This window comes from Lontra canadensis, unplaced genomic scaffold (assembly GCF_010015895.1).
Source record: "Lontra canadensis isolate GAN:19392208 unplaced genomic scaffold, GSC_riverotter_1.0 scaffold16, whole genome shotgun sequence".
Taxonomy (NCBI): domain Eukaryota; kingdom Metazoa; phylum Chordata; class Mammalia; order Carnivora; family Mustelidae; genus Lontra; species Lontra canadensis.
The window spans coordinates 22038714-22056810 of record NW_022631010.1 but is presented as its reverse complement, the minus strand read 5'-3'; the positions used below and the strand labels follow the sequence as shown (position 1 = coordinate 22056810).

The window sequence follows — 18097 nt, the reverse complement described above, 5'->3', positions numbered from 1 at the left end:
TGATTGTTTATTCATTTAACAAATACACCTTCAGTACCTTTTGGATACCAAACTCTGTTCCTGGGGCTAGGAATAGAGCCATGAACAAATCGGATGAGCGTCTTGCCCTTATGTAGCTTCCATTCTAGTTAGTGGAGTGATAGTCAGTGAAGAAGGAAATGAATAGATGAGAGAATTTCAATGAATCTTAAGAGCTGTAGTAGGAAGAAATTATATGAAGAGGACTCCTAGACCAGGAAGCAGTCCTCATATTTATAAATAAAACTGAGTATGTTATATATGTTATACATGTTATGCTCTTAGTTTCCCTGTTTATCAGGTTACCTGAAAGGTATCTAATGGTCTTGATGGTGAGTACTTGAAGCTCTGTCCCATCCATTCCCTTATCCACAAGAAAGATAGTGAATGGCTGAGGAGAAAGGTGGCTATTACGAGGACTTTTGGTTTCATGAGAGCACCTCAGTCTGTATGAGCGTTCCTCAACCTTAACTTGAACCCTCTTTGTTCAGGTTGCTCTATTTGAGTACCCTTGATGGACCAATGGGGATCCAGGAAAGATGAGGGAGTCGTCGATCACCCAGTAACCTCACTGTGCCATCTTGCTGTGTCAGTCCACCCACATCCTCAATGCCAGGGAAACTGCTTGCTTGCTTATGACATTGTGTGTCCAAGGCCTGTTCACTGGTGAGCAGTCAGGCATCCAGCCATTACAGAGTCTGTGAAGGCAGAAGGCAGGGCGATCGGATGGCATGTGAAGCGTGACATATGGTGCACTTTTAGATTTCTTTAAAGAGGTATTGTGTGATCCCAGTTCTGAAGGATGAGAGGGAATGAACTCTGTGGGCTCTGGGGGTGGGGGCAGCATACTAGAGGTTGCCCAAATGGAAAATGTGTTTGAGAAGCTCAGGGAATAGAAAGAAGCCATGGTGGCTGGAGTGTGGGGTGTGAAGGACGAATGCTGTGAAATGAAATTGGCATTGAATGGAGGAAATTACATAGGGTCTTGTAGGTTGTGGTCATGAGTTTGGATTGTAAGAACTATTGGAGGTCACTGGGAGGTTTTGAGTGAAGAAGGACCGGGTTTAATTTACAGTGTTCTGTCTTTCTGCTGACTGAATGGTGGAGGACAGCCAGTGGAGGGGAGGAGTAGAAGCAAGAGCCCAGGCAGAGGGCATATTACCGCCTGGATGAGGATTCGTGGTGACATATGCCAGGCAGGGCATTCATGCAGGTAAATTTGTTAGTTACTAGGAACTTCCACTGCTCTGTGTGCTTATTTGGGAGCAGAAAATAGAATGTGAAATTGGCAGCTGATATGACTTTACAAACACCTTCTGTACATTATTTTAAAGAACCAGGTCAGTTTTTTGTTAGTTGTTGTTTTTTTTTGTTTTTTGTTTGTTTGTTTGTTGTTGTTGTTTTTAATGAAAAGCCCTATATGGTTCTCAGAGGAAAACAACTCCTTAGATTCACCAGTGTTAGTGTTAAGTTTATAGAACTTAAATATAGTAATGGATGTGTTCACATCTAGTCACAGTATTAGGCCCCCAACATTCAATTGAATCCACTTTATCATAGACTGAATAGATGTACATTTGTTTCTTGAGTAATCCCTACAGAATTTAAAGAAGCTGTTCTTAATTTTCTCGAGATGACTAGTGTATTCTTCCCAAGAGCTAACATCTTGGTCAGGACCCTGTTGTAAATGGTACAAACAACCTCTTGGCTAAGGAAAATGTACAAAGGTCTATTGACAGTGGCTGAGTACTCCAACCAGAGTTATGAGGGATAATTGGGCCCCTGGATGAAGTGGCTGTGTTGCTGCTCTTGCTGCCCAACAGTTGTTGCTGGGCTAAGCTCCCTGCACAACCTGCCTTTCTAGCCGCGGTCCTGGTTGAGCAGCCCTAGTGCAACAGGGAGAAACACTGCTCAGGGCAACTCTGGGAACATGTGGCGGACCTCCCTGTGTCCAAACAGGAGTGGAACAGCTCTCCTGGGAGCTAGAGGGAAGGCTTTGACCAGTGGCCCAGGTGGAAGTGGGTGGGTATGCTAGGCAGTGCCTGCCAGTTCCTTGAGCTGGTCTCAGGTCAGCTGAGGGGAAGAGAGACTGGACCATGTATGACTCCAGCAGCAGAATTGTTTTTCAGATGGACAAACCTATCCCTTTTTATGGCCTATGTCAAAGCCACTTCTTCCATGAACTTCTGTTCCCCACCCCCAACAGGAAGGCATCTTTTTCCTCCCCAGACCTGTACTAGCCTCTAGCCTTCTAGCTCCTCTTTGAATGCTGTGCCCCCATGGCTCTTAGGCCCTTGAATCAGTCTCCTGGACGGGTCTGCCTATGGAGGAGGGGCCCCAGGCCAACTGAGATCACTTTGTGGAGAACAAATGGATGGGGATACCATTTTTGTTGTTCTGTTTTGTCTCATAGTGACTAGTTTTTATTTTCCTTCATTTCTGAAAAGGTTTGTGAATTCCGATAGTTGTATAAGATTATTGTCATAATGGTAACTTTTTCTTTTCAGATAATGTGGATGCAGGTGATCTTAAACAGTTTTTTGAGACCAACTATTCTCAGATATATTTCATCTTCTATGAAAATTTTATAACACTGGAAAATAGTTTGAAATTAAAAGGTAAGCATTTCTACAGTTTTTTTTTTTTATATACACAAAGGTTTTTTAAAAATTTTTTTTTGTTTTTTTTTTTAAGATTCAGAAAGTTTTAGACGTTGTGTGTTCATTAGCCACAAGTTATATGCTTTTAAGCTTCCTTTCTTGCCAGACTCTTAGCAATGCTGGGAGATTGCAATGTTGTTAGCATCTTTGTTTCCTTGGAACCTTCTCTCATACAGCTGTTAATTGAACAACAAATGGCTACAGGGAAAATGGAAGGAGAAAGCCACAGAAGGCATGAATTCCACAGGAATAATTTACTTCAAAAGAAAGACATAAAAGTAGTAGGTGTGCACTATAAAAAAAAATTCAGACTCCACTATCGGGTTTGAAATGGGGAGTCTGGATGGCCCAGTTGGTTAAGTGTGTGCCTTTGGCTTGGGTCATGATCCCAGGGCCCTGAGATCAAGCCCCAGATTCTGGCTCTCTGCTCAGCAGGGAGCCAACTTCTTCCTCTTCCTCTGCCTGGTGCTCTACCTGCTCATGTTCTCTCTCCCTCTGTCCAATAAATAAATAAAATCTTTAAAAAAAAAAGTGTTTAAAATGAAAATTGAAGCATATGTTTTTGCCCAGGTCCCCATTCCTTCTCTGCATGCATTTCTTTTTATATGTGTTATTTTTTTAGCAGATTTTATTTATTTATTTGATAGACACACAGGGAGAGAGGGAACACAAGCAGGGGGAGTGGGAGAAGGAGAAGCAGACTTCCTGCTGAGCAGAGAACCAGATGAGGGGCTTGATCCCAGAATCCTGGGATCATGACCTGAGCTGAAGGCAGACGCTTAACAACTGAGCCACCCAGGCACCCCATATGTATTATTAATGTATTATGTTTATGGTTATACCCTTATATAAAATATTCTTTGAAAAATCAAGCCAATAATGTCACACTGCACAATCCGCTCAGTATTTAGATTACAGGATAGTGTAGCCTGGGGAGCCAGACTGGGTTTGGATCCTGGCCCTGTCCTTTCAGCTGTTTCTCCTTGGGCAAGCTACTTCACCTCTCTCTGACTCAGCTTCCTCCTTTTGGCATCAAACAGGTTAGCATGTATCCTGGGATTTCAGGACAGAGTATGGCACATAGTATGTGCTCAGTAAATATTAGCTGCTGTCACCCTCTTATTTCATAGAGCTGTGGGGATTCCAATAGATCAGGAGTACACAGCTTTTAGCTGGCTGCTTGTTTGTACAAATAAGTTGTTGGACAGAGCCATCCCCAGTGCATGTATGTGTTCCCCATGGCTGCTTGTGTGATTACAAGAGGGACCTCTAGAGCCTAAAATATAGACTGCCGGCCCTTTCGAGAAACGGTTTGCTGCTTCCTAAGTTAGATGCTCAATGGCAAGCACTTAACGCAGGTCCACAGCACCTAGACCAGACAATCAATGTAACTGGCTACTGTCAGTTTTGTAGTTTCTATGATTGTCACCCTTAAAAGGACAGTGCACATGGCCTGAAGACATGCATGGCTTTTCAAAGTAATAACTGCTCTGTGCCTCTTCACATCAAAAAAGCTAGAACTCTTTCTTTGCTTCTGCTGTGCCTTCCCTCATACTGTGAGCTTGTATGTAACTAATTGAGAAAGGAATATATTGCCTTCCACAGGCTGACGGTGACTTGGAAAACGTGGAAGCTGTGTTTAAACAGCTAACGAGGAGTGGCTCTGCTTGATGTGGACTCAGGCGGTGTGGCCTGGGGGGTCTGTCTACATTCCTGACACAGATTCCCTGTTCCACCCTGGTAGTTTTTGAATAAATGAGTGCATGTTGAAGCTTAAATGCTTTCAATATAACATAATTTTTAAGATTCTCAAATTTACACATTGTCATGTTAACTAATTTTTTTTAATATATTCCAGGGAATAATAAGTCACAAAGGGAGGAGCTGGACTCCATACTCTTTCTTTTTGAAGTAAGTTTTTGTTAAATTCATTTAGCTTTTAAGATTCTTGTTGTTTTAAAATGTGGTATTTTAACTCTTTAATTTTACTTGACATAAAAAATGATGGGCATGTATTTCCTTCCTTCAACTTTTACAAACAATGCTGCAAAGAATATTCTTGTGATTTTTAATTTTTTTTGGAAACATGGGAGAATTTTCCTGTATGGTTACCTAGATGTGAAGTTATTAGATGGAAATGTATCTACATTTAAAACACCGATATTGCCAAATGGTTTTTGAAAAAGTCATATAAACTTATATGGAAATTTATGTGGAAGTTGCATGTAAATTTCCCTAACCAACACTGGAGATGGTGTGTGTGTGTGTTTGTGTGTGCGTGCGTGCGCACACGCACACACGCGCAAACTGGCATGTTGAAAACCCACTGTTTTTAATACATATTTTCCTGACTGCTGGTGAGATTGAAATCTTCGTATGTGTCAGTGTGTCCACGTGTGATTACATATTCTTTTCAAAGTTGGAACAATATATTTGTGTGTGGTTCTTGATCAGTTAAGCTTACAGTCTTTCTTGTCCACAAATTGTATTGGACAAGTGCCAGGTTACTGTTACCTGGAGAGCTCCAGTAGAACTAAATTGTAGGTTCTGAAAGTTAAGTGTTGGTTATCTAGAAATTATTCATGTACTTAGGTTGGTGTGAGATCAACTTTATGACTGTAAACGGAAGGCCTAATGTCTGTCTGTTGCAGAGCTGGCTGGAGGGAGAGGCCTAAGCAGAAGGCTCTCCATGGACTTTTTGGGTTTGTGGAATAAAACAGATACTTGAGGACTTCTAGTCCAGTACTTGGCTCATGGCTGGCACTGACTGTGTTTCCCTTTCTCTAATCCTTTAAGGGCTGTACTCCTTCCCCAGAGAAAGAGACAGTGATTCACTGTATATTTTGTGGTGGTTATTGTGTTTCCTGTGGCAACCCTCCTGTGAATGAAATTTGTACAGAGGAGCTGTCTTTAACAGGAGCTTTAATTAAGCCTGTCACTTACATATGGAATTTCTAACCATCATTTGAACTATCCCATTAATTTAAATGATCTTATTTCTGTAGAAGTTGATACATTTACTAAAGAATCTATAACATATATGCAAGTTTTGAAGTGCGGTGCTTCAAGAACTAGACCTTTAGAATTCGAAGCTAATTGGGTGCTTTTCCTCGATCCTAGTCTTTTTCTCCTCTGAAGGCAGTCACTCCTCTGCATTATGCTGTTACCCTTCTTTTTAAAAAATGGTTTTTACCCCCAGTATTCATATCCCTAAACAATGCCTTATGCGGTTTTATTTGGTTTTGAGTATAATAAAAATGGCCTCACATGGTACATAATCATCTGTGGCTTGCTGTTTACATTCAGCGGTATTTCTGAGATTTATCCATGTTTTTTGAATTTAGCTCACGTTCATTTATTTCATCCCCACTGCTGGGTTAAGTGAGTGTGTATGATTTATTTCATTCCAACATTTTGTCTATAGATTTTGTTTGTTTGTTTTCTTGGTGGACAGATAGATGGTCTGTGAATAACGACGAGCTAGTCAGTCTGTCTGTTTTCTTATCTTTTGGCGCTGGCCCGGCCCTCCAGGACTTGGGTGAATAGACGCAACAAAGACGGTCATCCTGCTCTGATTTAAAGAGTCCTGTTAACGTTTCATCATTCAGGGCTTCCTGATGTTTAGTTAGTGAAGTTTTCTGTAAATTTGTAAAAGATATACTTTATCAGATTAAGTTTGCTTCTATTTCTAGTTTGGTAAGATTTATAAAAAGTCATACATAGGTTTTGAAGTTTCCAAACGTGTATTTTTTTTCTGCATTAACTGAGATAACCTTGTATAATTCTTCATGAATATAAATGTGGTGAATTATATTTCTGAATTTTGGAGGCTAGTACTTTGCATTTTTGGATCTAAGTTCACAACTGAGGTTGGCCTAAGTTTCCCTTCCTCACATTGTTTCTGAATGATCCTGTTATAGAAGTTGTAGAACTTCTTGTATGTCGAACATTTCTTTTTCTATTTTATAAAATAGGTTGCATAAGATTGGAATGATCTGTTCTTAGAGCAGTTTTTAGTTTTTCCTATAAAAACCTTCTGAAACCGGTGTGTTTGTTTTGCTTTGTTTTTAGTTGGAAGGTTTTAACCACTCATTCAATTTCTTTAATCATTTTGGAATTATTTTAGGATTGTTCAGGTTTTCTTGATTCAAATTTGATAAATTATATATTTTTCTAAGAATTTGAGGAATTCTAAGAATTTTTGATCACCAGAGTTGTGAAATTCATTGGCATGACCCTTCTTTTGAGGGTCATAATTCTTTCTGTTTTCTCTGCTCCAGATTAATCTTCAGTGTCCTCAGTTGTTTATGCATTAGACACAGTATTAGCAGTAGTGGCAGTAAAAATACTCGTGTCACCCTTTACAGGTACCATTTTACTAGTGTCTCCTTACCACTGTAGCAGCTTTAAACCCTGTTCCCTGACTGGTCATTCCTTTAAATGCCTCTTCTCTCTGGCTTCTTAAAACCTTTTTCTTAGTCTTTGGTGTTCTGTAGCTTTACCACAAAATGTCTAGTTGAAGATTTTTTGTCTTGCTTGGTATCTGTGCATTTCCTGTATTTCTGGATTCAGATCCTTTATCATTTCTGTAAAATGCTCAGCTGCTATCTTCTCAAATGTTGACTCTTTCTGTCCTTCTGCTGTACTTCCCAGGATTCTTATTTAAACCTGCATCTGTTGTCCATGCCTCTCGAGTTGGCTTTCCCCCTCTTCTCCTGCCTCCTTGTGTTGCATTCCGGGGAATGTCTTCACTTCTTCCATGCAGTGCGTGAAGTCCTTCATTTGGGGCTCATCTGCTGCTCGACCATTCTTTGTGTTTTACATCTCAGTGATTTTTGGTCCCTGTTTTAACTTCCTTCAGTTCCGTGTTCACACTTGGCCTGTTGCTTTTGATAGGCTCTTGATCCTTCTTCGTTTTTGACCTCTTTGGTGTTCTTAAACATTTAATGTGTGATGTTTCCTATTCTGTATCTGATCATTCCAGTATCAAAAGTCTTCAGTTTCCCTCAATATGCTGCTCTCACATGGCTTCTTTTCTTGCATGCTCTGAGATTTATTAGAACATAGATTTAATCTCTTTTAATCCTGTGGGGTTTTTTGGAGGGTTTTTCTTTCTTTTGCCAGGAGGTTGGGAGTGTTCTTGGTTCAAACCACTTTGGTTCCATTTGAGGGTCCTGATTTATTAAGGAAAGCTCAGGTTCAGTTCCTCCAACTTACCATGTGGTGGGAACTGGGGTCTAGAGTGCACAGACCTCTAGAGATCCTGCAGTGAAAATGGCATTCGTTCTCTGGCACCCTGAATTGTTTCTCTTGAGCTTGTTGCTTGCAGATCAGGTTTTGGCTCACTTTATTTCTGCCACCTTCCTTCTTCTTACTTCCTTTCTTACCATTTTTTAAGTCCTTTGTTAGTTTCCCGATATCCTCTAAAGCCCAGGAATATTTTGAGAATTCCATTTGTCGTCACTAATTGCAAGTCTCGCCGTGCAGCAGGAAAGCCCGTCAGCAACAGGCACTGTAGTTCTGTACCTCCCACAGAGGAGATTTTAATACTCTTTCCTCGTGTCAGAACATCTAGATTAAGGAGGGAGTTATAATGGATACATTATCATCTACAGAGGATTATTTGCCTATATAATAGAACAAATATATATTATTCCAGACTTACTAAAACTTTCATTTTGCATAGTAAATATGGATGAATAATGAACCAGCATTATTTTTGTTTATGCTTGTGTTCTCTTTATGTCTTTGGCTTTAGAAGGTAGGTTATAATTTGTATGGTTCTTTCTGAAAATTAAGTAACTTCATTGCTACTTTCTGTAAATTGGTGCCATATAAAGCGATGGTTTATGAGGACTCAGAGGTAAATACTTATCAAGGTATAAATAATTGGCAAAGGCTTCCTTTACAAGAAGTAGAATTATTAAGACATGTTAAATCCCAGAAGGGATATCATGTAAAGATAGCCTGTAAATATAAAGTGGATCAGAAGAAATCAGAGAGATGAGAGAGTTTGGAAGGAGCATGTGCAGGGAGACCTGCTGTCTGTCCCTGTAAGTCAGGGGTGATCTGGAAGGGAAGCCTTGTTAAAGGAGGCAGTAGTGTTTAGATGTAATGAGCTACTGGAGACCTCACAGTGCTCTGGTGAAGCAAGTGGTGTGCAATCAAGGCTGCCAGCCCAGTTGAAGTTGCGGCTTCAGGCAGGGAGCGAGCAGGCCTTTCTGTCTGCCTTTATCTCCGGCAGGATTCCTTTCCTGCTTGAAGTTGACCTCCAGACACCTTTGCCTGTGGCTACATATCTGTGCATCACTTTGAGTTTCTGTGGTTGCTGCTTCATGGGTATGTTTGTCACTTTTCTTTTTTTTTAACTGAGGTTCACTTGTTAATTTTACTCTTCTCTTAAAAATATATTTCATCTGTCATTGCCATGTATTTCAAATGGTAGTGGGTAAGACCCACTGTGTGGGGGTGTGAGACCCAATAAAATGAATTTACACTGCCATCTTGACCACAATGGAAGTGTTGTGCATAGCTGCCTTGTGTCCTCCTTTCCTTCTGAAGTGGATTCTCCCTTCCCAGTTTTTATCAATGGAAGACCAAGGTCTTTGTTGTTGTAGGTGACTTGTCCAAGATTGCACAGCTTTCAAGATTTAACCTTTGGTCTGATTATAGGACCCATTTTCTTAACTCAGTGCCATGTGGCCTACCATGTAGGAGTCTTAATACTCTCCTGCTTTTGAAGCTGTACTCCATAGGCCACGTCTGCCAGTACGTATCTATTCTTGTCTAGTTCGCTCATTTATTACACACATTTACTGGATGCCAGCTACGTGCTTCAGGCACCTTTCTAGGTGCTGGAGATTCGGCAGTGGGCATGTCAGACACAAGCCCCTGCCCTCACTGAGCATGTTTCATTTCCTACTACTGGAAGCATCCAGCAGTAACAGTGGACTTATGCCAGAAGTCTGGCAATGACCTGAGTCCCAGAAAATTCTTAATGGCTCTTTGTAGAAGGGATACTTTGGTGGCAGCCCTGGAGGTGTAGCTCCCTGCACAGGGGAAAAGGAGGGCTGGTGTAGAAATTCCTGGTAAATGGGCTTCAAGGTCAAATAACTTTGAGAACCCTCTCTAGTCAGTAGTTAAGAGGTTGTTTTAATGGTATATCGGATTTGTTTTCAACAGGTATGGTAAGACAGGCACACAGACATGAAAATGGTTGCCATGAAGGGAAAGATGTTTATTGTACTCCCAGGAGTACAGTAGAAACAGGAGGCATGGCCTGCCAGCAGCGCTATGAAGAGAGAGCCAGAGAGCACATAGAGAGCAGGCGGAGAGGGGGGAACTGAGGGTGAGCATCTTTGTTTTGGTTTATGAAGGAAGGAATGGGCAAGGCAAGAGAAGCAAGCTAAGCAGATTTAGGATTGGATAGCTTGAATAATTTTAGCAGGCTCTGGTTTGTAAAGGGGGCGCCTAGTGGTCTAGTACCTTGTCCCCAGGTGATTTAAGCAGGAGGATAGTGTCCCAAATTTGAGAGCCCATAAAAGGAGGTGGTTGCAGAAATGGATTTTGGATTGGTTGGTTTGACTGTCAAAGGCATGTTGGCAGGTACTGTATGTCTGACTTGGCAAATCCTGGGAGGGGCAGTCCCTCTGAGATCAGCAAGGTCCCAGATGTCAGGGTAACAAGACTACAGAAAATGAGAGCATGTCGTTAATATAGAGATGTTGTTTCAAGCTGCCTGCCATATTATATGCCATTTCCCTTCGGTACAGAAATGCAGTCATTGGAGTTACTCATTTATGGTTAAGAAAATTCTAGAATTTGATAGCAAGGCCTTTCCTTTCTCCCACCCCCTGCCCCCCAACTATAATATACATTGACAGGAGAGGTTTAACTTCAAGGCTTACACATGTTCTGATCTCACAATGCTACTCATTTATCTATTTTTCAAAGATCACAGAGTTGACATCACAGATATATGGGACATTTGACTTCTAGATTCCTTAGGTGTAGATTTACCCAAATTACCTCACCAGATTAAGTAAGTCCTGTATTTTCCTTCCTAGAGACCTGCACGGGTTTTTTGTAGGTTCTTACAGTGTGGCCTGAGCTGGGCTAACACTCTGAGCCTCTGAAGGGCCCCGCATGTTGCTGAGGGTGTTGTTCTGTGGAAGTGCTCTCTCACACATAGACTGCTTTGCTTACTGCCCCTTCACCTCTTGTTGCAGAATTTGAGTCCTGGCTCTTGGTTTATGCAATTCTCTTTTCAGAGCCTGCCCTTTGCTCTCCTCATCCACTGGCCCATACTTTCCAGCTCTGTTCAGACCCACTGATTTCTTCTGGCAACTCCAGCTAGAGGTGCCCATTTTTTCCTGTGGACTTGTATGATACACTCCCGTGTGACCATTTCATTATTGCTGGGTGTTCTCAGTTTTCCCTGAAGGTGGCTGTGCCTTAGCTTCCTAATGAGACTGTAGAGTTCCTGAGGCCAGAAACCATTACGTTTAATCCTTTGTAGCCCCCACAGTGATTTGCACCTGTTTCTATTTATTGCTGGATTAAAGCCTCTTAAATTCTCATCTTATCTCTGGGATTATTTATTTTTATTTCAAAAACATCTCCCTTCCTCACCTAAAACTCTAAGGATAAAAGAAATAGGAAGAAGGTAGCTTTAGATCATGTGTTGATTCTGCTGAGCTGTGTGGCCTTGAGGTGAATACTCGCCCTTTCTTTACCTTGGCTTCCATGTGTGTAAGGTGAAGGACTGGGACTGGCTAGCCCTGAAGTCTCTTGCAGCTCTACCATCCCGTGATGCTACAAATCAGGAGTTCACAGGCAAGTCTTTTAGCATGAAATTTCATTTCATGCTTCTGTTTAGTTTTCCGTATTAGATTGACTTGATTCTGACTAGCCTTTGCAGATCTAAAATTCTCAGTTGCTTTTTCTCTAGGGTAGCTCTGTTCAGTAGAACTTTGTGAAGATGTTAATGTTCTGTGTTGGTGCTATCCAATTAAATAAGCATTAGCCACATGTTCTGTTCAGTGCTCGAAATATGACTGCTGTGACTGAAGTTTTAATTTTAAGTAAGTTCATTTCATTTAAATTTTAAAATTAAATAGCTTCATGTGCCTAGTTGCTACTGATTGGACAGAGAAGCTCGATAGTCTATCAACAGAGCTTGTTACCTCATTAGAGAGACTCACTTCTCTTTGTGAAAAACTTGGCTAAATCATCAGCACATTTGTGTTCTTGTAGAGCGGGGAACTTAAGGTTCAGGGTTTTACTGACACACGGTTTCCCTGGGCTTCTCAGGCTTTGTTACCACGGTGCCCTTGGCTGGAGGGAAGCATGGTTCCAAAGTGGCCTAATGCAAACATAAAGTGGAAAAGACACACACAAATCCGTTCTACTCATCTCATGCTTGTTTTAGGATGAAAAGAATACTTTATATAATGGCCAAATGAAGCAGTACTTCATGTCTCCATCGCACTCCCATCTTCCCTGCACTCAGTTCCCTCAACCCAAAGAGAAAGAAAACACTTTGAATGTCATTTCAGGAAGAGGTATGCTGTGTCTCCTCCTCCCTTGCTTTGGTGGGGAGATGCAGGTCGGAGAGGCGTGAGTGCTAGGGGCAGACCGCAGCAGGTGAGTGCCGATGACCTGTGGGCTTCTTCAGGGGCACACAGAGGAAGGGGAGTAGGCTATGGTCACTAGTGTTTGTTTCTTCTTTACTGTTGAAGATGAAGTTTGGTTGTTTGATATTTACTGTAGGCCTCCTACCTACCATTTCCCTTCCCTGTCTGTGGTGTGGAGGTAATGCTGGAGTGGAGGCAGTTCTCATGCTTATGGAGTCTTGCTGGGTATAGTTAGTTTGGGAGTCCCAGCTGAGTGGCAGTGGTTCTAGGGCTGCAGTGGAAGCTATCTTACTTGAATGGAATTCAACACTGGTCCTCTTGTTCTTTATTGCTCCAAGTGAGCTTGCAGAGATAGTGGGTTTAACATCTAATTCTTTAGCTCAAAGTAGGAGGAAAAGATTTTTACTAGCTTTTCTGATACTAAGAACACAACCGGACCCAGTGCCATGCCCAGAGTTGTGCAAAAGAAGGTGAAATGAATGGCTGGTTTTCACTCTCTTTACAGTTGCTTTGTATTTGCTATCAGAAATTGGAGTTTTGATGTTTTTTCCAGTATAAATGGAGATCATTTATAACTTTTCACACTTAATAGCATCACTCTACCTCAGATATTAATAAGAGAGAAACATTCCCTGAAGAAAAACTAGAATTATGAATATAATAGGAATACAGATAATTCTGAGATATTTGTTTCTATTTGTCTCCCTCCCCCAGAGCATTTTCCCCCCACTTCATTTTTCTTCCCCCACCTTCTTTGTCCTTCTGTTGGTGGAATGCGTATCTTTTTAAAACTCTTTGCAGATGAAAATGAATCTGAAGACCATGCAAGCATTCAGTGGAATAGCTTGGGCTGAATCCTAGACAGACTAGCACATTGAGGGCAGGTATCCCACAGGATTAAGTCACAATCCTTTTGCTTTCTTTATGTAATGGCTAACACCTTTTTTTTAGGAGCAAAACCACATAGCAAGAGAGCAGAATTGTGGTTTTGCAAATAACTGGTTTCCACACACCTGCTGTCCTTTGCTGTGTTTTTCAGGACTTCTTTCAGACTGTCCAGTGTGCAAACATACTTTCACGCTACTCCCTCCTTTTCATGCCGAGTGAAGGACTTCCTTCCACCAACCTCTCATGTTCTTACTGCTTTTTATTCTTTTTTCCATAAGGACCACTTTACTGTTATTGAGTGGAGGAGGGACAAGAACAAACAAAATGAACAAGAAAAACAGATTCTTCTTAAATCCTTGGAATTTAAGTTCTTATTGAGGATTTCAAATACTTGGATGCTTCCATGGATTTTTTTTTTTCTTTTCAAAGAATGATGCCAACCTTGAATGCAGCTCATGGGTCACTGCAATAATTCTGAATGACTGATTTAAATTGAAAAAAAAAAAAACAAAAAAACAAAAACAAAGAAGCAAACAAATCTAGTGTTAGTTCACATTCCCTGGAGAACAGTTTTAAAAGAACTGAGCCAGTAGAGACACCCAGCTCCAATCCCCAAAGCTGTCCTGAATTCCAGGTGGTGAGCAAAATCCATGCCCTGCTTATCCCGAGCAGAATGTTAGGTCACTTTTTTATGACATCAGGGGTATATTTTAATGTGTTATTTGCATTTTATATAAGAGAGGTATGTATGGAATTGTTCTGGCTTCACAGCATTAGTCATACTTGTTTCTAGTATTGTCGATCGAGCCCTTGGTTGGGAAGAATTCCAGGTGACAGCAGTGTTGTTATGGTGTAGTGTGATCTGCTCCATGATAAACCTTGAGGCCCCTGTACAGGGATCATAGTAGATGGCCCGTCGTGCCCTTTCCTCATTTGTCTCTCATGTTCCCAGCAGTAGGGAGTTAGCTCAGAAATCACTTCTCCGTTCTGTGCTCTGTAATGGATACTGGGATAATAATCAAACATAGGGCCTAGGCCTTTCATTTCTATAGCCTATGGTGATACTGGTGTCTGCTTTGAATCATGAAATGTTTATGATCTGCAAATGGGAAGATGGAAACAAAATACCAATATCCAGTCCTTTCTGGGGATCCTTGGAATACATTGCTTAAGGTTAAAATTTGATTATCTAACTATTGCATTTTAATAATTTGAATTAAACTACAAGTGTCTAAGTTGAAAGAAGCCATTTTCAATGGATGTTTTAACTTCTAAATTTACTATTTAAGAGTACAATTTTCTTTATGCCTTGCATCTTCTGGTGAGAAACTTGGGATTGACCCAACAGGATATACTGAATTATTCAGTTCACCTTGAGGGAAGGGAAACTGGAGACATGTTTGTGGAAGTCTGAAATTACATTCTGGTGATTATCTGTTGTGGCCCAGATACCCTGAGCTTCCTGGCACTCTGGCCTCTCCCACGCCGTGTGCTGCCTGACTCGTTGGTAACCGACACTCTCTGAACAGGCCCTCTGGAAGGCAACACTAGCAAATGCTTCCAAGAACCCTTCAAGGGCAGCTAGTAGAGATGGCATCAGGACTAAATATATGGAAAATTCACAGTGGCATGTTGTATTTATTGTTAGAAGAGCAGGAGAGTTGTAAAGAGCTTTTTTTGTCCCTTTAAATTGATTTGTATTAGTGTGTTCACACAATTTGGATGAGTTGGTTTCTTTTTTTTTTAATTTTTAAATTTTTTTTTAATTTTTTTAAATTTCTTTTCAGTGTACCAGGATTCATTGTTTATGTACCACACCCAGTGTCCCATGCAATACGTGCCCTCCATAATACCCACCACCAGGCTCACCCAACCTCCTACTCCCCACCCCTTCAAAACCCTCAAGATTGTTTTTCAGAGTCGATAGTCTCTCATGCTTCATCTCCCCCTCAATTTCCCCTAACTCCCTTCTCTCCATCTCCCCATGTCCTTCGTGTTATTTCTTACGCTCCACAAATAAGTGAAACCATATGATAATTGACTCTCTCTGCTTGACTTATTTCACTCAGCATAATCTCTTCCAGTTTCTTTTTTTGTAAATTCAGGACAGAGTTGTACCAAGGTATGCTGTAAATTTTCTCTGGCTTGTTTTCTCTGGATGTGTAATGTGGTGTCTGTTTCAGTGACACCTAGTGTTTGATGTGCTTGTGACACAGGCCAGGTTGGAAGGAGAGTCTGGCTTAAAGTCTGCATGAGGTGCACCAGCTTTTCTTGCAGACCTTGGGCATTCGCTGAGTGAACTTGGCCGAGTGGCCTGTCCTGAGTCGATTCCAGGTCTGTGACACTTTTTCTTCTTTTTAAAGTAGTTTATTAATTTTAGAGAGAAAGAGAGGGGATTATCTGGATTTTTGCTCATTAAAAATAAAAAATCTACTGCAATTTGATTTTCGTTAAAAAGATATTAGACTTTTGCATGATATCAAAGTGAAAAAATAACCTCTTACAGTCAGTCTATCAAGGGCTTACAGTACCATGTTTTTGGATATTGGATTTTTAGTATGATGAAAATGGTATCCTATCTTTTTCTGTTTTGATCAGTATTGATAGTACTTTCTCCACTCCATGGTTCTATACATCTCATGTTGGTGCTCTTGAAAACCCTCTTTTCCCCACTGCCTCAGCCTTTGTTCAGTCTTCCCTCCTACTGGAGTATCCTGCTAACTAACTAGTCTTTTGTTCTTTGATCTTCTGCCTCTTCTGTCTTCCTCCCCACCTGGAATGCTCTTTGTATAATGTAACTCTGATTCCTTTGGCCTTTAAGATGAAGACTAAACTCCCTGCCAAAATGTTCAAGGCCCTTCCTGATCTGGTCTCTGCCTACCTCTCCATGCCTTGTCACCCACCTTACTTTTGCTCCTACTGGCAAAAAGCGGCAGGGTTTTTTGTTTTTGTTTTTTTCTTGCTAACTGCTTAGTCTGCCTAAAATGTCCTCTGCTGCCTGGCTTACTCCTTTGTATTCTTCAGGATTCAGTTCAAAGGTGATCTCCCTTTGGAAGTGTGCCTTGTCTGTACTCACTTCCTTGTGCTTGTACTGACATCCCTGATGCTCTTGCCTTTCCCCTTCGGGCTGTCATTTTTAGAGCAGGAACAGGATTTTATGTTGCTTTATCTCTGGTCCCTCCTATGGTACCTGGCACAAAAGAGGCACTTAAGAATATTTATAAATGAGTCAAATAAACAGTTGATTTAGAGGAAATTTGTTTTAATTACCTACGCTACTACCAATTCAAATCCCCATCTATAGCTTAGTGATTTGCTGTACTCAGAGAGGGTTTGTTGTCATCAAATTTGCTTTTCTTTTCTTTGATACTGATTTCTTCCTTAAAAATCAACCTTTTAGTGTGCCTGGGTGGTTCAGTGGGTTAAAGCCTCTGCCTTCAGGTCATGATCTCAGGGTCCTGGGATTGAGCTCCACATCTGGCTCTGTGCTCAGCAGGGAGCCTGCTTCTGCTCCCTCTCTCTGCCTGCCTCTCTGCCTACTTGTGATCTCTGTCTGTCAAATAAATAAAAAAAAAAATCTTAAAAACAAATCAACCTTTTATAAGCTTTTTCAGTTTAAACTTATTTTTATGTATTTCATTCTGGTGTTACAGAAAATTAAACTCTACAGATTTTTCTCTTTTTTAGCTTTGGCCAATTTTTGTTCTACAGCATTCACATTGTTGATAATCCTTAGTCTGTAATTAGAAGGTTGTTTTATTATTATTTTTTTACTTGATTGTTGCTCACAAGAAAGTTTTAATGTCCTTATGTGCTTCCATTGTTTTTTAGTTTAAACTCTCAAAGGTGGACATGAAGTGTTTTGAGTTTACTCATGATTTGTGCACCTCCTACTTTGTGGGTTTATTCCCATGGCTTAGAAAAATAACTTTTGGTATATTTTCATGAGTGCTAGAATCTGCGAAGTGAAATTTTGTTTCTCCACATATATATTAAGCTACTGTTAATTGTATTCAGAGATGCTATATTGCAAAGTATGCCCTCTTTTATCTATCAAGGATAGAGTGCATTAAACTATTCTATGATAAATATATTTCCCCTCAGTTAACTGCATTTCTTTTATTTTCGTGTACTTTTTTGTTTTATTTTCATCCTGTGTTATTGGTTGCCTCAATGTTCATATTATCACTATATTGTGAATTACACTTTTAATCTAATTGAAATGATTCCCTTTGGCCCTCTTAAAGCCTTTTCACTTGATATTCATACTACTTTGCTGTGTGTTTGTGCCGATGCATGCCTGATATGTCATATTCTTTACTTTATTATTAATCTTTCTGTATTTGAAAGCCATTTCTGACTGATTGGGTCTCTGGTAGAGGAACTTAACCTGTTTGTATATATGATTTTTTGTGTGCGATAATCAACATTCTTGGTTTTTCTTCTACTTTTGTTTTTTGGGGGAGAGGTCACTTTCACTTTATGGAATATACTTTGTGATTTGGAAAATATACTTTCTATTTTCTATCATTCCAATAATTATCTTTATTAATATTTTTAGACCGCAAATTTATTTATTTATTTTTAATTTAAATTTGATTAGCCAACATATAGTACATCATTAGTTTTTTTTTTAAGATTTTATTTATTTATTTGACAGACAGAGATCACAGGTAGAGAGAGAGGGGCAGCAGGCTCCCTGCTGAGCAGACAGCCCGATGTGGGGCTCGATCCCAGGACCCTGAGATCATGATCCGAGCTGAAGGCAGAGGCTTAACCCATTGAGCCACCCAGGTGCCCCACATCATTAGTTTTTGATGTAGTGTTCATTCATTAGTTGCATATAATACCCAGTGTTCATGGTATCATGTGCCCTCCTTAATGCCCATCACCCAA

General features: G+C 40.5%; 1 protein-coding gene across 8 annotated transcripts in view; it reads left to right on the top strand.

Moving 5' to 3' along the window:
• The window catches only part of RALGAPA2 (Ral GTPase activating protein catalytic subunit alpha 2), a 311877-nt gene that overhangs the window by 25252 nt on the left and 268528 nt on the right, over positions 1-18097 (top strand). For 6 of the 8 annotated variants that reach the window (XM_032859300.1, XM_032859299.1, XM_032859298.1 and 3 more), the window contains exons 2-3: positions 2526-2636; positions 4537-4589. In XM_032859300.1, the coding sequence (XP_032715191.1) occupies positions 2526-2636; positions 4537-4589 (164 nt within the window). Of the gene's footprint in view, positions 1-2525; positions 2637-4536; positions 4590-15510; positions 15536-15558; positions 15564-18097 lie in introns of those variants that run through there. The other 2 variants (XM_032859305.1, XM_032859306.1) reach the window with 2 other exon arrangements.